General features: G+C 41.8%; 1 protein-coding gene across 6 annotated transcripts in view; it reads left to right on the top strand.

Annotated features, from left to right (window-relative positions):
* The window catches only part of esyt2a (extended synaptotagmin-like protein 2a), a 70,396-nt gene that overhangs the window by 11,436 nt on the left and 43,626 nt on the right, over positions 1–15,334 (top strand). For all 6 annotated transcript variants that reach the window (XR_015038091.1, XM_085805384.1, XM_085805383.1 and 3 more), the window contains exon 3: positions 10,854–10,895. Coding sequence is in view for 5 of the 6 variants with exons in the window: in XM_085805384.1 (XP_085661510.1) it covers positions 10,854–10,895 (42 nt within the window). In the remaining variant the exon portion in view is untranslated. The remainder of the gene's footprint in view (positions 1–10,853; positions 10,896–15,334) is intronic.

Here is a 15,334-nt window from a genome sequence, read left to right as displayed (position 1 = left end):
GGTGTGGATGTGGTTAACTACCAACATGAAGCCGTGACGGGCCGTTCCCCAGTCAGCCAGCGAGCGCTGGATGTTAAAACAGTCAGACTGTCAACAAACAGACCAGGAAAGTCATTACGACCGCAGCCTAACTGTTCCTCCTCCTCCTCCTCCTCCTCCTCCTCCTCCTCCTCCTCCTCCTCCTCCTCCTCCTCCTCCTCCTCCTGCTGCTGCTGCTGCTCTTCGTCTCGGTGCTGGTGTGACACGGCCTGGGTGGGGCCTGTGTGCTGTGTGGTTGTGCCAAAGGGCCGGGCTCGGCTCCACAGCACCGAGTGGAAACAATGCGGAGCAACAGAAAGGCCTCGTGCTGCTCTCTGCTGCTTTTACCTGCACTTTCTCTTTTACCTGTGTCTGTACGTATGTGTGTCTGTGTGTGCAAACTTTTCTCTGTTAACATCCAAACTCCTGATTTCATTTGATCTAGTTCTGCTTTGCTTCACTAAATCCACATAATCAATTCACTTTGACTGGAGGAAAACGCTGCTGACGGGTCCTTGAACATGAAACAGTGTAAAATTCACATTAGAGGACGATTCGGCCAAAAGATCATATCTTGTTTTTCCACAATCTGACCTGCGAGTGTCTTTACATTAAAGGGATAGTTCAACATTTTGGCAAATTCGCCTATTGCCATAATCCCTATAGTCATAGCAGTAGGTTCATTTCCTTTAATTATCGGTGCATGTTGATTTTAGATCGGCGGAGAAGAGACGCCAGCTGCTCGGCTAATGCAACGGAGGCACACAGTATTTCCATGTTTCCCTCATCAGACTAAATACACAATTCAACAACTCCACAATGCTCTGGTGGACAAGTTGTGACCTGCACATTCACCACGCTATGAAGTAACGTATAATTATGTAACATTACGACACATGAAGCAAATACTCTGAACTACTTTGCGCTTTTGAAATCCCTCCACCCAGCAGCCGTGTCTGGAATGTAGTTCCGGCTGCATTTGCCTCAAAAACAACTCTGTCTCGTAATGTTACATGATTATCTCATAGCGTGGTGAATGTGCAGGTCACAACTTGTCCACCAGAGCGTTTTGGAGTGGTTGGATTGTGTATTTGATGAGTTTGATAAGGGAAAGTCAAAAGTACAGCTTGCACCGACTATTAAAGGAAATGAACCTACTGCTATGACTATAGGGATTATGGCAGTGGGCGAATTTGCCAAAATGTTGAACTATCCCTTTAAGTTGAATTCAAGATAATATGAGTGGGAGTGTTTACCTCTGGTTCTACATCAGTATTCTGTTTCTTTGTTTCACAAACTTTTTTTTTTTCAACTCCTAGACTGACATTTGTGGCGGTCGTGTCTTCTCCCGGTCCGTTGTCATAGCGCTAGCGGCTAGCGGCTACCTGCTGGGCTGGAGCAGGTGGCGGGCGCAGTGGTGACAGATGTTTTGACTGCAGGCTGCAGAACAACGAGCACGACAGATTAGATCTCACTATGATATAAAACGTATTTTATAGAGATGCAGATAGACTAATAGGACCATATAATCTCCCTCAGCCTCCAGACTGCCTTTATTGTGATTAGGGTTGTAAAAGGGTGGAAAATTTCCAGTAAATTTCCAGAAACTTTCCATGGGAAGTTAAGCTGGGGAATTTTGGAAATATTCCAAATTGGAAACTTTCCATGGGAATTATGGGAATTTATGTGAATTATTGGGAATTTTTGTGAATTAACTGGAAATTGGGGGTCATTTAAACAGTTTAAACTGTATCATATCCAAACATAAATGTAAATATTTTGTTTTGTCATAAGCAGACATCCATGCAAAATAGGCTAATACAATTAAAAAACATGACATTTCAACAGATTTATTTGTGAGTAGAACTTTATCAAGTTTTAATTCTTGTATGAACAATCAATTATTTTACTGAACAACAAAAACATGAATGTTGAGTAAAATATTACTTACTATATTGGATTAAATCTGGTTGTTTTAGCCAAGATTATGCTACAATATATTTTCCCCAACTATATTTAAATTCTCTGTTAAGGGCCAAACTTCAATTTTGTAAATTTCATATTTTTTCCCGTTTATTCCCATAGATTCCCGTTAATTCCCATATATTCCCGTTAAAGGGACAACGAGGAGTTTCTATTTGGTTATAAAAAAGTCTCACGTTAATGTGGATGAATCTACGTTACCCACACTTGTTAATGGGTCCATTTTCGATAAATATATCGATTTGTCTCTGTCGTTATTTTGTTATTATTAGTGGTGGTGGAAATGCTGGGCGAGCCGACCGGCGTTTATTTACTTTCGGTTTCGCGGCGAGTCATGAGAATAACGCCACCGAATCTCCCTTTATGGTCGGAACTACGACGGTATGTGATCGTCTTCCAACCTCTGACTTTAATTCTTGATGAATGAAAACATGAGTCTGTCTTGCGCCGGTCAAAGAATTTCACGGTGCGCACGGAGGCTCATAAATGTAGTGTGAAAACGCTTTGCTTTTCAAAAACTCCTCGTTGTCCCTTTACAGTAATTCCCATGGAAAGTTTCCAACTATGAAAATTCACGGAATTTTGCAACCCTAATTGTGATTGACACCAAAAATTACAAAAGACAAATGTTTGATAAGAAGAGTCGATGATAATTCAGCAGCTGCAGGAAAAGAAAGAGTTGTCCCAGTTCCTCTGCTGGTGTGGCCACGTGTCTCTACTTGATCTGACACTTCAAATTAAAAGCCCTCTGCAGAGTTGTGGAGTCGTGCAGCTGCAGCATCATTATAATGGATCTAATGGAAACACTATAACATCTCATAATGTTTGTGCATCAGCCTGAAATCAAATGAGTCACCTGAGTTGCATGTACAAAATAAAGCAGGGGTCGGCTGCTGCTGCTGTTGTATCTATTAGACGTGACTCGGCTCTCTCCAGCCTCGGCACAACAAGAGCAGATTTCCTCGACTGCCGTCCTCAACTCTCCCTGTCTCTCTGTCTGTCTCTCTCTCAGCCTAAATATAGACGTCAGCGCGGTGCAGCCGTCTCGTCATATAGGTTTCTGGTTTCTGCACGTTTTCAAAGCCGGCTGCAGCTCGACGGGAAGCTGACGGAGCAGCTTTGCCTGTTGTTTTTTTTTTTTTTTTGTCGTCACCTTGTCAAGGAGAATCTCTGAAGCCGAGGCAGCGACACGGCACCGCTTTAAACACCACCACGACAACAGCAACGACAGGAAAAGCAGTTTTATTATAATGCGTCCGATGCTGTTGAGATAAATAGTTTAGCATTACTCAACAGGATTATTCATCCTCTCTCTCCCTCTCTCTCACACACACACACACACACACAGACTGGCATGCTTGTTGTCGGGGGTGTGGCTGCAGAGGGAGGTTAGGATTTCCAAACAGCTGTCACATAGTTGGCCTATGAGTCTCACCCACGACACGTTTAAACACAGAAAACACACACACAACGTAAAGCCAACCAGGATGCTCCAGTCCCGTACTGTCCACCGGCTGATTCCTGATCAGTTTAATTTGTTCTGCAATCCGGCCGGGCCTTTCCTTCGTGTTGCTGCAGGCAGATGAAATACGATCCACCACGGCCGGTTTGAGTAATAAATCCATAAAACTGTAGATCCACACGGCAGAGACAGAAAAAAAATAACAAAAAAAAACAGCAGCAGACCGGATCTCAACAAGTCTGAGAAGTTCAAGTGTCTGATCTGGACAGCTGTGACCTTTTAAAACAGACAAATAAAGCCGGTGTGTTCTGTACAGACGGATTATTTATTTCTGTGATTTTCTTGAGTAATCTGGTGCAGCATCAGAGTCTCATCATTAACATGTTGGAATCAGAGGTCGTTGTGTGATTGATCAGCTTTGTATAACGTAACATAAATATGGAATATTCTCTAATATTTGATACAAATAATCAAGAGATGATGAATTGTCAATGGAAACCAGTTACATTTCAGGAACAACACTTACACTTACCAGGGGTCGACAATATAAATGGCCCGGTGGCCCGGACGTACTTTTCAAACCGTCAGGGCCACCAGAACGCTCCAAACACTGGCCCGGTGGGGCCAGTGAAAATAATGCCTTGAAAAAAATATAACAAGTAAATAAATAAATCTAATTTCACATTAAATCCCTGTGGTTTGAAATGATAACTGTCAAATCGTCTCGGTAATTAGTGCTAAGAGATCCCGACCCGATCAACGACAGAGACATCTACTTTCTGTGCGCAGCCAGCGCTGTGCCCTGGCACGTCAGCACCACCTGCAAGCAGCTGCAGCTGCAGCTCCAGCTCACTCACTGCTGCTGATAGAAGGTCGTCACAAGAACCCATAAAAACCTTTTTCTTAACCATGAAACTTCCCTCCTCCTCAGCGCGTCGGGTCGAGTCCTGTCGGGACCGACGCGAACGTTACACACGGGCCAGAGCTCGCGCTGGGGCGCCAGCTGTTCGGTGTGCGCCACAGCGGTGGCACGTCACGTGACATTTAGACCATAATAACAACAACAAAAAAACGTGTGTAAACGCAAAACTGAGCTGAAAATGAAACAATGAGTCAGTTTTGCACCAATCTGTGGAAACAGCCTAAACGTGAATGAATGAGAACACCAGTTATATCACTGAACTACTTGGAGGATAAAAGTAATGACTACATAACTTCATGTTTGTGTTGAGGCATATTTACCATTTTAACTCTGTTTTTACTTCATTGTTAAACCACAGTGGAGGCTAAATATGTGAAACAGTTATTTATTTATTAAATAAAGTAGCCTGATGAATTTAAAAGCACTTTTTTTGACCTTCTTTAATGAAATTGAATGAAAAATATCTGATACAGGATATAAATCCTCAGACTCAAATAAATAACAACATACAAAAATTAAACACAAATATACCAACTCATACATAATCACTAAAATACATATAACAAAATAATCCCCCAAAATCTCAAGAAACTACAAGATCGTGGTATTGAATAAGTATCAAGAATGTTGGAAATTGACTAGTAATGGTATCAGAAAGTTCCAGCCTCGATGGCGAGACCGCAGGAATTGGCTGGGATATGTTGTTTTTCGTTAATATGGGGATCGATACCTATTGTCCTGGGCCAGTGGTTAGAATGGTGGGGCCAGTGATCTTCAAAAGCCACTGGCCCGGAGGGCCAGTGGCAAATTTCCCTTATTGTCTACCCCTGCTTACATTACAACAGTGCATCTAATCATACATGTAAAAGTAGCAGTCTGAGGTAGGGGGGAAAAATGGATAAGTAAAAATTAAATGGAGTAGAAAATGATAAGAAAAGAATGAAACAAGACAAAACCAAAACCAAAAATGAAACAGAAAGAGAGGAAGTAACAACATATCAACAAATGAGTCCTTGCACATGTCAAAAAACACTGTTTTTGTTAGATTGTTAGATAAAAGCAGCCGATATCGACACACAATGTGATCGTTTGCGTGTGAAAGCAACATAACAACGTGTCAACAGGCAGAAGTTGCACAACACTCTGATTTAATGACTCAAAAACAAGACTGAGTGGATGATGAAGAGGAGTTAACCAGCAGCTTCCGCAAAGCCACTTAAATTGGAAAACCTTTGTCCTTTATTTATCCCTGGTTTAGGGCTGCCCCGTTAATCTTATTTTCTTCGTCATTGCGACATCAACATGGACGATAAATACGCTTTATTTACAGGCGCCGTGCTACACCGCTAGATGTAACGCAACAACAACAACAGCAACGGTGGACTTCGGTCATGTCCCTCAGATACGGATCGATCTGCATATTTGTTCTGGTACGACTTCCTGTGTTAGTGTGGCAGCGTCACAGCGCCACCACAGGCCTGGTGTGTGTACTACAGCCTATTGAGGAACTGTATGGTCGATATACACCTGAATATTCACTTATTTATCACAACTCATCGTAGTGCTGTGCGATATTACGATATATATCGTAGTGCGATATAAAAATGTCTACCTTACGAACGATAGAGCCCCCTCGTTTATATCGTCATTTTGAGTGTGGGGTACCGGGTTAGCTCTTCCTCCTTCTCTTCCTCCTTCTCTTCCTCCTTCTCTTCCTCCTTCCTGTCTCTCCAGCTGTCCTTTCAAAATAAATGCACAAAAAGCCAGAGAAAAAAAAAAAAAACACTGACTCGTGAGTCGTGAGCTGACGGTGAGATATTTAGTGTGGCAGCCACCTATGCAGGAAAAACCCTCTACATATGATTTTAAGAGAAAATACTATATCGTATGTATATCATTATCGGGATATAAAATGACTTATATCGGGATATCAAATGTTGTCCATATCGCACAGCACTAACTCATCGTCATCGCACGTGGGATGTTTTGCTGATATGGTGCAGGACTAAACTGAACCAGTTCTTTAGAGTATTGTTTATGTAGATATGTAGATAATGTTGTATATGAAGCCACTGTTTTATTCACCTCCATCCGTCTCATTCATCTCTTCTTCTCCTTTATCTCTGTCTCATATTCGTTTCCTCCTCTGACTTTTATCCTCAGTTTTGTCTTTTTAATGCTGAGTCATATTGGCAGCTTTTTGGTGTGTGTGTGTGTGTGTGTGTGTGTGTGTGTGTTATTTCCTGCTTACGTCAGATCCACAACTGTTATGAACTTGACTGGAGTTGCAGCTCGGTGTCAGACCCGTCCACCGTCTCACTCCTGCTGCGTCTCACTCTGGTTATTTTCCCTAAAAGGGGAGAAACTGGTGCTGCAGTCGCTGCCGAGTCGACCTCCTCCACCACGTGATTCATTCTTTCCTCCTTTTAGTCCTCGACTTTAACTCTTTAACTTTTTTTTAAAAGAGACGACTTCCTGTGTGTCGGTCATTTCAACGTTTTACAAAGGTATTGAAACTCACAGGAGTAAAATTAGGGCTGAGGTTTTCACATGTGGTTGGATGAGGTGGAGTGAGTCACTTGTTTTTTGATGGTGTTTTTGGTTCCTGTCCTTAAAGGGATAGTTCAACATTTTGGCAAATTGGCCCATTGCCATAATCCCTATAGTCATAGCAGTAGGTTTGTTACCTTTAATTGTCGGTGCAAGCTGTTTTTATAACGGCGGAGCAGAGCTGTGAGCTGCCCAGAGCTATGCTATACGGAGGCTAATGGGATTTCTTGGTTTCCCTCATCAAACTCATCAAATACACAATCCAACAACTCCACAACGCTCTGGTGGACAAGTTGTGACCTGCACATTCACCACGCTATGAGATAATAACACAACGTTACCAGACAGAGTTGTTTTAGAGGGAAAGTCTGCTTGATGAAAAACTGTCCCTGAAGGCAACGCGCATCAGCGGTTTTACATGAATTTACCTCTAAAACAATGCGATGCCGGTGGCAACGACAACACAGCAGAACGATCCTGCATAGGAGCTGTCCATGGTCTCTTGAAGTGTCAAACAAAGAGACCATGGACTGTGGAAGTTTGAATAGTCAAAATACAGGAGTTATTATGATGTGAACCATATGTTGCGGTGTAAAAAGAAAAAAGAAAAAAAGAAAGGGATCGTTGATTAGGTGGAAACCCGGCTTTACGGCCTGTTAAAGCAGAAGTAAGCGATATTTTTGTGTTAATATAAGTCTTAAATAGTTATATCTTCCGACAGCAATCACTTACATAGAGTGTTTGGTCTGAAACACGGGTCTGTCAGTCACTCTGCTCTGCTCTGAGCCGAGGAGAAAACTTTTCTCGTATCCTACAAGTTTTATCCAATGAGGAGAGAGAACGGCATAAAGGGCTGTGTGTGCAGCCAAGGGATGCGCCTGAATGTGGTGACGTAGGGACGAGGACTGTTATGGTGCGTTCAAGGCAGCCCGTAACTTGTGTTTTTCCGACCTGTGAAGTCGTACCAGTTCGATCTGGTACGAGTTCACGGGTCGGAAGTTATGAGTGGCCGTTATAGTGACTTTCACAGGTAAAACAGGTCGGAAAAACACGAGTGGGTTGCCTGGAACGCTACAAAGTCGTAAGTTGTGACTTGAAGCTATAATTTACGGTTTCAAAAGCCTGCCTAGAACGCAGCATTAGCCAAAACGACCGGATCGCTTACTTCTGCTTTAATGACAGATTCCAGATACTTTGAATCGCCTCTTCCATGTTTCACCACTGTTAAATAAAACAGCAAATTCACTGGTAGTAGATACAAAATGTACCTGCACTGTCTCAAACTTTAGGGGCAAAAAGCCTCCATGTAGGGGCAGACTGGAGCCATGTTGGTGTTTTTATTGAGGTCTTAATCATTTAATCACTTCACTCTGCGCTGTAGAAAATTAAATTGTGGACGAACAGACAAATGAATCCACGATGGAAATGATCAGTTGATTTGTTTTCGGTGTATTCGTGGTTACGGTGCAAACAGGAAGTGTGTGAGTAATCGATCCGGCCTTATACTTTTCATGATGTTGTGGACGGTGTGTAACTCTATTTGTGGTCACCATGGCAACAGTGATTGATTCATCAGTGAGTCTTGGGTGAAGAAAAAACCTCATCATCATTATTATTATTATTATAAATGTTTAAAGGTTTAATGTCAGATTATTTAGGATCCAGTGAACTTTGAAACATTAAACACAAGATTAAAAACTGAATTAAACTCAATTTAAAAAGTGTAAAAGTCTGTATTTGTAACGGATAACGATGGTCTCATCTAAACAGTGGGTGAGCTGCTCCTCTGCAGGTTTTTAAGACAATAACTGAAGTGAATTCATGTGTTAGTGAAATAAAAAGGCGACTGTGGCTTCATGGCGTCCGTCCATCAGCGACTCTTTGTTGCCTTTGGTGTCGTAAAAACAGCGATTGTAATCTGAAGTGGAAGGGAAACACCACGTGGGCGTGAGTTTGTTTGTCTACGTCCACGTGGTGGATCGTCCAGTACAAGTGTGTGTTTCCTGGGTGGTGTCGTGTGTCTCCACGGGGACACATGAGTTGTGTTTGTGTTTGTGTGAGACGGACAAAGTGACCTTGTGTGTTCAAGGAGAAGAAACTACAAACACGTTTCTTATGTTGATGACTTTAAGTGTTGAGATGGGAAATATCAGCTCAACAAATGAGCCAACGTTATGAAAATTAAACATTAGGCTACATGATAAAAACCTGGCTTTTAAGGTGTTTTTTTAAACATTTACTTTTCTTTTTGAGCGTTTATATTGTAGGTGCTTTGATTTGCACATAAACAGTACAATTTTTGTGTGTCTCAACTAATTAGAAAGATAAATAAAGACCAGTTTTACATATCTAGTTAAAAAAAACCCACAGATTTACCTCTTTGATGTGTTACAATCATGTGTTTTATATATATGCACATACATATTTTCTTAATTATATACAGTATTATAAATAATTTCACATGATGTTTTTAAAATGTTAAATTTTTATATTTAACATGTATATGATGCCCATTGTCTTTAATTGTGTATTTTTTCCCAGTTTTTTCCCCCAAAATTGAGAGCGTGCTGGTTTTTGAGTTTTCATTTCTCTGCCAGAGGTCTTTGATCGTTGGTCATTTAAATGTACATAAATGCAAAACACTGAAAAGAGGAAGCACACACACACACACAAACACACACACAAAAACAGTGTGTCTGTGTCTCTGTGTCTTCCTGGTCCTGACCTCGGCCTGTATTTAAATGAGCTGCGTTTATGGCTCCGTCCGTCCACACCAGTTCTCATTCATGTGTGTGTGCCCCGGGCTCAAGTGTGTGTGTGTGTGTGTGTGTGTGTGTGTGTGTGTGTGCTCGAGATTATCCGTCGCAGTGTGTCAGTTACATAACACACGTCTGTCATGGTGAACAGTCCCAGTCCTCAGCGCTGACGTCCTGTCAGACCGCATGCATCCCATAGTCAGGAGCTCCGACACCAGTCAAACCACAGTCATGTCAGTCAGTTCAACTAAAATCCCTCAGCTCGAGTCTCTATTAAAGTTTATTAAACTAATTTGAATTTATCCAAACGAATTACGACTCATTTGATATCCGTTCGAACCTAATTTTTCTAAAAAGTGGCAGCACTAATCTGGGCAAATCTGCAGGTTATTGTGTGGTGGTGAGTTGTGTAGAGATGTGGTATGACTAGAGGAAGAAGAGCAGGACAGGTAACGCTGTCGGATCGATGAGGCTGCATCGTGTTAATGTGAAGTAATGGTAGAGCTGCAGTTTGTTGAATCATTACAGTAAATGCACAGAGGGGAATGTGATTTATTTATTTTTTTCTGCAGCACTTTTCCCTTTTTTTAACCTCTTTATTGCTTTTAGGCTGGATGGAGAAGTTGCGGCACAAACATCAACTTCCACAATAATCATACGGTTGAATTTACTTTGACGGAATATTAGGGCCACATTGAGGAAAAAAAAACAAAAAAAACACACAGACTTCGAGAATGAAGTCGTAAATTTATGAGAATAAAGTTGTACATTTCCTACGAGAAAAAAGTCATAACATTTTCTTTGTCAACGTGGCCCTAATACTCCGTCGTAAATTTACACAGTTTAAATCAAAGTATTTATGGCAGGACTTTTCCCATCAGTATATTTTGTGCAGTTTGAAAGGAAACAACCCAACACAAGGGAACTGTATGTGTTGTTTATCTGTTGATTATTGTCTGGCTGACTAAAAGTATTTGGCATTTTTACTTTCAAATCTATAATTGATCTTGATCTAAATGGTCCGATTGTCAATAGAAAGCAGCTACAAATCTGACCCATGATGCACTTACATGTGTTCAGCTCTGACCCAGATACAGAGCCAGTCTGTAACAACCCAAATGACTCTAACTCTGGTCTTTCTGTCTTTTTTTTGTTATTCCAGGTCCATTATCCAGATGTGGAGAGAGTGGAGTGGCTGAATAAGGTACAAACACACACACACACACACACACACACACACACACACACACATCAACACTTCCTCTCTCCAGTTTCCTGTGTAGTACAGCAGGTGCCGCAGCCTGTTAGCCAGAGCAGCAGACAGGTAGAGTAGAGTAGTATGAGTATAAATAGGATCTGAATCTGGAGCTCTGATAGACCCTGACCCACTGCCGCTCGGCCGCCGACTCCCCGGAGAGAGAGAGAGAGAGAGACAGAAAGAGGGAGAGAGAGAGAATCTGGCACCTGGTGGAGCAACACTTACGGTTAATGTTAATGTTCATGTTAATGTGGACACGTTGAGTAGTTCCAGTAAAACATTAATGGATGTTGATCATCAGGAAAATAGCTTTTTAATATCCAAACCTGATGCACTGATGCTCACGGTGTATTTTTCTTTTATGGTTGTTTGCACACACACACACACACACACACACACACAGTTTGATTTAATGAAGCAATAAGAACGATTTTAGTTTCTCCAAAGCTCAGAAATGTAAGAAAGATGAAAAACATAAAGTATTATCCTTTCTTAATGTTACAAGTTTGACCCAGTAAGTGATAAAATGACTCTATTTCACATTTAACCCCTTAACTGCTGCTGAATTATAAATATATATCTATATTTTATCTTATATTTTACTTGGTAGTCATATTTTATCTTGATTAGAATCTTGTAGTTGACAAACTCACCCTCTAAATGGGCCACTCAGGACACCGTAGATGCTGAGGAACGAGAAGTGAACCAGATTCAACTTTCAAGATTTTTTTATAGTCAGTTTTCTACATTTCCTTATTTCCAGGACGTACAGAAGAATCAAATAGCCGCTTCCCTCTCCCCTCGGAATAAACAGTATAGAATCTAAATTAGAGGGTATCTGTCTATATAAAGATGAAATATAATATACAGTAATGTATAAAAACACAACAGTGCACATGGTAGTGCCACCTGTCAGTGGTTTAATACGTAACACACATACTTCCTGTGACTGGACCGGTTGGAGGAGACAAAACAACCACAAGGTGGAAAATCTGGTTTGTCCACAGCGGAGCGGCCGCGCCCCCAAAACATGATGTCAGGTGACGACATTCCTGCGTGTTCACTCATGCAAGTCCACGTCGTCTTCCTGTCTCAGAGCTGTTTCTGGGTCACGGAGCAGCAGACGACTCAGACACAGACTCACAGAGTGTCAGTAGTATGTGTGTGTCTGTGAATGTGGCATTTTAAAAGAGAAAAACCAGTATTTCCCTTTATTGATCACTAGAAGAGATAATCCCCGTCTGTATGACGTCATCTGAGCTCATGCAGCAGAGATAAAGTCGGTTTGTGGAAGTGAACAATGAACTGATTCCTTCATTGTCTCAGTAAATGAGACTCATTAAAGTCCCCCTAAAGCAAAAATTGACTTTAAAAAAATATTATGAACATGTCAGTGTCGTGTTTGGGTTCTGCTACAAGACATTTCAGCAGCAAAGTCGCTAATGCAGCCACAACTGAGCATTTTAGATTTGAAAATGCAGTTTCAAAGCCAGAGTCTGAAAAAGTCGGATTCAGTTTTTCAGCAAACAGTCGGGATTAATACATCATAATCCCTATAGCAACTAATCCCGTTGATTTTGTTCTGAATCTCATTTGTTGTTCACTGTGATGGTGACTCTTAAAATCTACTTATAGGCCTACAGCTAGATGTTCAACAGTAATATCATTAGTTGCCGTGGCCAAGAGGTATTATCATGATACATTTGCATACTCATGAATATTCATAGAATCTGGATTTCTCAATGAGGGAGAAATAGTAGATGTGTTTTTAGCCTCTTTGGGAGTTCTTTTGAACAACTTTTTTGTGGGAAAGCAATTTTAATAAAAAAATAGTCATAGCAGAGCATTTTAAATTTTTTTAAAATGCCTCTTTAGGGGGACTTTAAAGGGATAGTATCATTTTTTTAAAGTGGGGTTGTATGATCTACAAATAGCCCCTAAGTACTTTAATTGCAGTAGAAGACTCTCTGCACTCCTCCCGTTAGCAACGCCAGCCCATAGCCCTGCCCAGAGATTTACAACATACATTGTTGTGAACAGACCCAAAGAAACGGCCTATTTTCACGGCCTAAAAGAGGTTTTACCTCAAAAAAAAAATACACAGTTCCATTGTTCGCTATAATATAATTTTTTCCAGCCCATCAAAGTGCAGGAAAAACTCAGTTTTTATTTGGACCTAACCAACTGCTGATCGGCGGGCGCTAACCCTGGGCGGAGGGATACGTGAGTTGGTTAGGTCCAAATAAAAACTGTGTTTTTCCTGCACTTTGAAGGGCTGGAAAAAATTATATTACAGCGAACAATGGAACTGTGTATTTCTATTCTATTTCTAATTTCTATTTTTCTACTTTAAAAAAATGATACTATCCCTTTAAGTTTTAAAAATAAATATTATTACTATTTAGTGTTGTCACGATACCAACATTTTGGTACCGGTATCGGTACCAAAATGTTTTTCGATACTTTTCGATACTTTTCGGTACTTTTCCAAATAAAAAGAGAACACAAAAAATGTCATTATTGACTTTATTTTAATAGAAAATCTTAGAACTATAACATATGCATCAGTAGCCTACTGAACTCTTCCTAAATTAAATCATTAGTGGTCTGTTTAAAAATGATTATCAACTGCGTTATTTGAGGTCTGAAAACACTGCATCTTTTTTTGTTATTTTGACCAGTTGTAATTTTTGGGAGAAATTGTTCTCAGTAGTTTATAGAATGAAACACAAACGTTCATTTTACACAAACACACACCTATTGTTTCCCATATGCAGCGCCACAGAATCAAGACCAAGCCCCCCCTCACCCCCCCATCAACGCAATATCGCTCCATTAATTCATCTCCGCGTAGCGCTGTTCACTCACTCACTCACAGAGAGAGGGAGAGAGAGAGAGAGACAGAGACAGAGACAGAGAGCATGCCAGTGGTGATCCGCGGTAAAAACGGACTTATCAACCAGCTGTTTGCATTAATTAACGAGTCTGTGGCGGCCAGTCTCTCTCGCGCGCGGCGCGCACACACACACACAGTCACACATAAACACAGGCACATGGACAGGTGGCGCTGTAACGGTAATAAAAAAAAGCACCTTGCTTCTCTTGTGACTCGCTCACTCGCTCGCCTCGGCTCAAATTACAATGCGGCGACTTCACGCGGCGACGTCACCGCTGCCGGCGGCGCAAAATGAAAGTACCGGTCCCATCTAAGCGCAGTATGGTACCGTTTTAAATGCGTCAGTACCCCGGTACCACTCTAGTACCGGTATACCGAACAACCCTATTACTATTATATTATTATTACTACTATTATTACGATGAAATGTGACTCAGATTTTAATGAGGATTATTTAAATGCAGTCGTTTCAGAGCTGTGACCACAATACGCACTAAAGAACAGACGGTTTGAAGCTGAGAAATAAACACGTCTGCTGTTGTTCTCTGTGCAGACAGTTTAGATTTAGGCCGCGTTCAGACTGCAGGCAAATCTGATTCAAATCTGATTCCTTCTCATATCCGATTTTTAGGGTTGACTGTCCACACTGTTTTTAGCAAGTGTCCAAATCGCATTTGGCTCTGTTCAGACTGGGCCACATTATTGACCATCTGACAGGTTGCTGTAGCAACGACATCGGAGCGGAGGCTACGCCGTATGTGACAGGCGATGCCTCCCGGACGCGGCGGCTGCAGCACCGAGCAGATCAGCTGCAGTACGATGATCTGCCCGGTGCTGCAGCCGCACTGCCCCGCTAGTTTCAACCTCAGCCCGCCTGGTGTGTGTGTACGTGTACGTGTACCAGAGAGACTGGTGTGCGCGCGCGCGCGTGTGTGTGTGTAGCCACAGAGACGGGAAACTCCAGCACCCCAGAGCTGGGTGCGCGCCGTCGCCGTCACTCCTGTCGCCGACAACACGGCAGTTTGCATAAAAGAAAAGTAACAAGAAGGAAATTGATGTTTAACTGGAGCTCAAGGGACCATACGGGACCTGTAACACAGTGACAGCGCCGCGGAGAGTGACGTCACGGACAGTCAAAACCGATCTGAGTGTTTGGAGCTGTTCAGACTGATCTGACAGATCTGTCCAAATGCGATCTGAAACTACCTCCCGGAGGTGGTTTCGATCCGTTTTGCAAAAATCGGATTTCATGTGATTTGGGACTGTTCAGACTTAAAAAGAGCCATCCAGTTCCAATCTGGATGGGCTAAAAATCGGATTTTGGCTGGCAGTCTGAACGCGGCCTTAGTTCCTGAAGTTCAGTCTCTGATGCTGATGTGTCTTGGGAAAAACCTGGAAAACTGTTCTGCAGTTATGGAAAGAAAAAAAAGGAGAGGAAAGGTAAAAAATGCTGGAAAGTTTTGTGTTCTCCGAGTCCTGGAAAATAAAT

The sequence above is a fragment of the Trachurus japonicus genome, chromosome 17 (assembly GCF_045865225.1).
Source record: "Trachurus japonicus isolate A0001 chromosome 17, Traja_1.0".
Classification (NCBI taxonomy): domain Eukaryota; kingdom Metazoa; phylum Chordata; class Actinopteri; order Carangiformes; family Carangidae; genus Trachurus; species Trachurus japonicus.
Note: the sequence above shows the minus strand (reverse complement) of the source record. Positions and strands in the feature narration are given on the sequence as shown.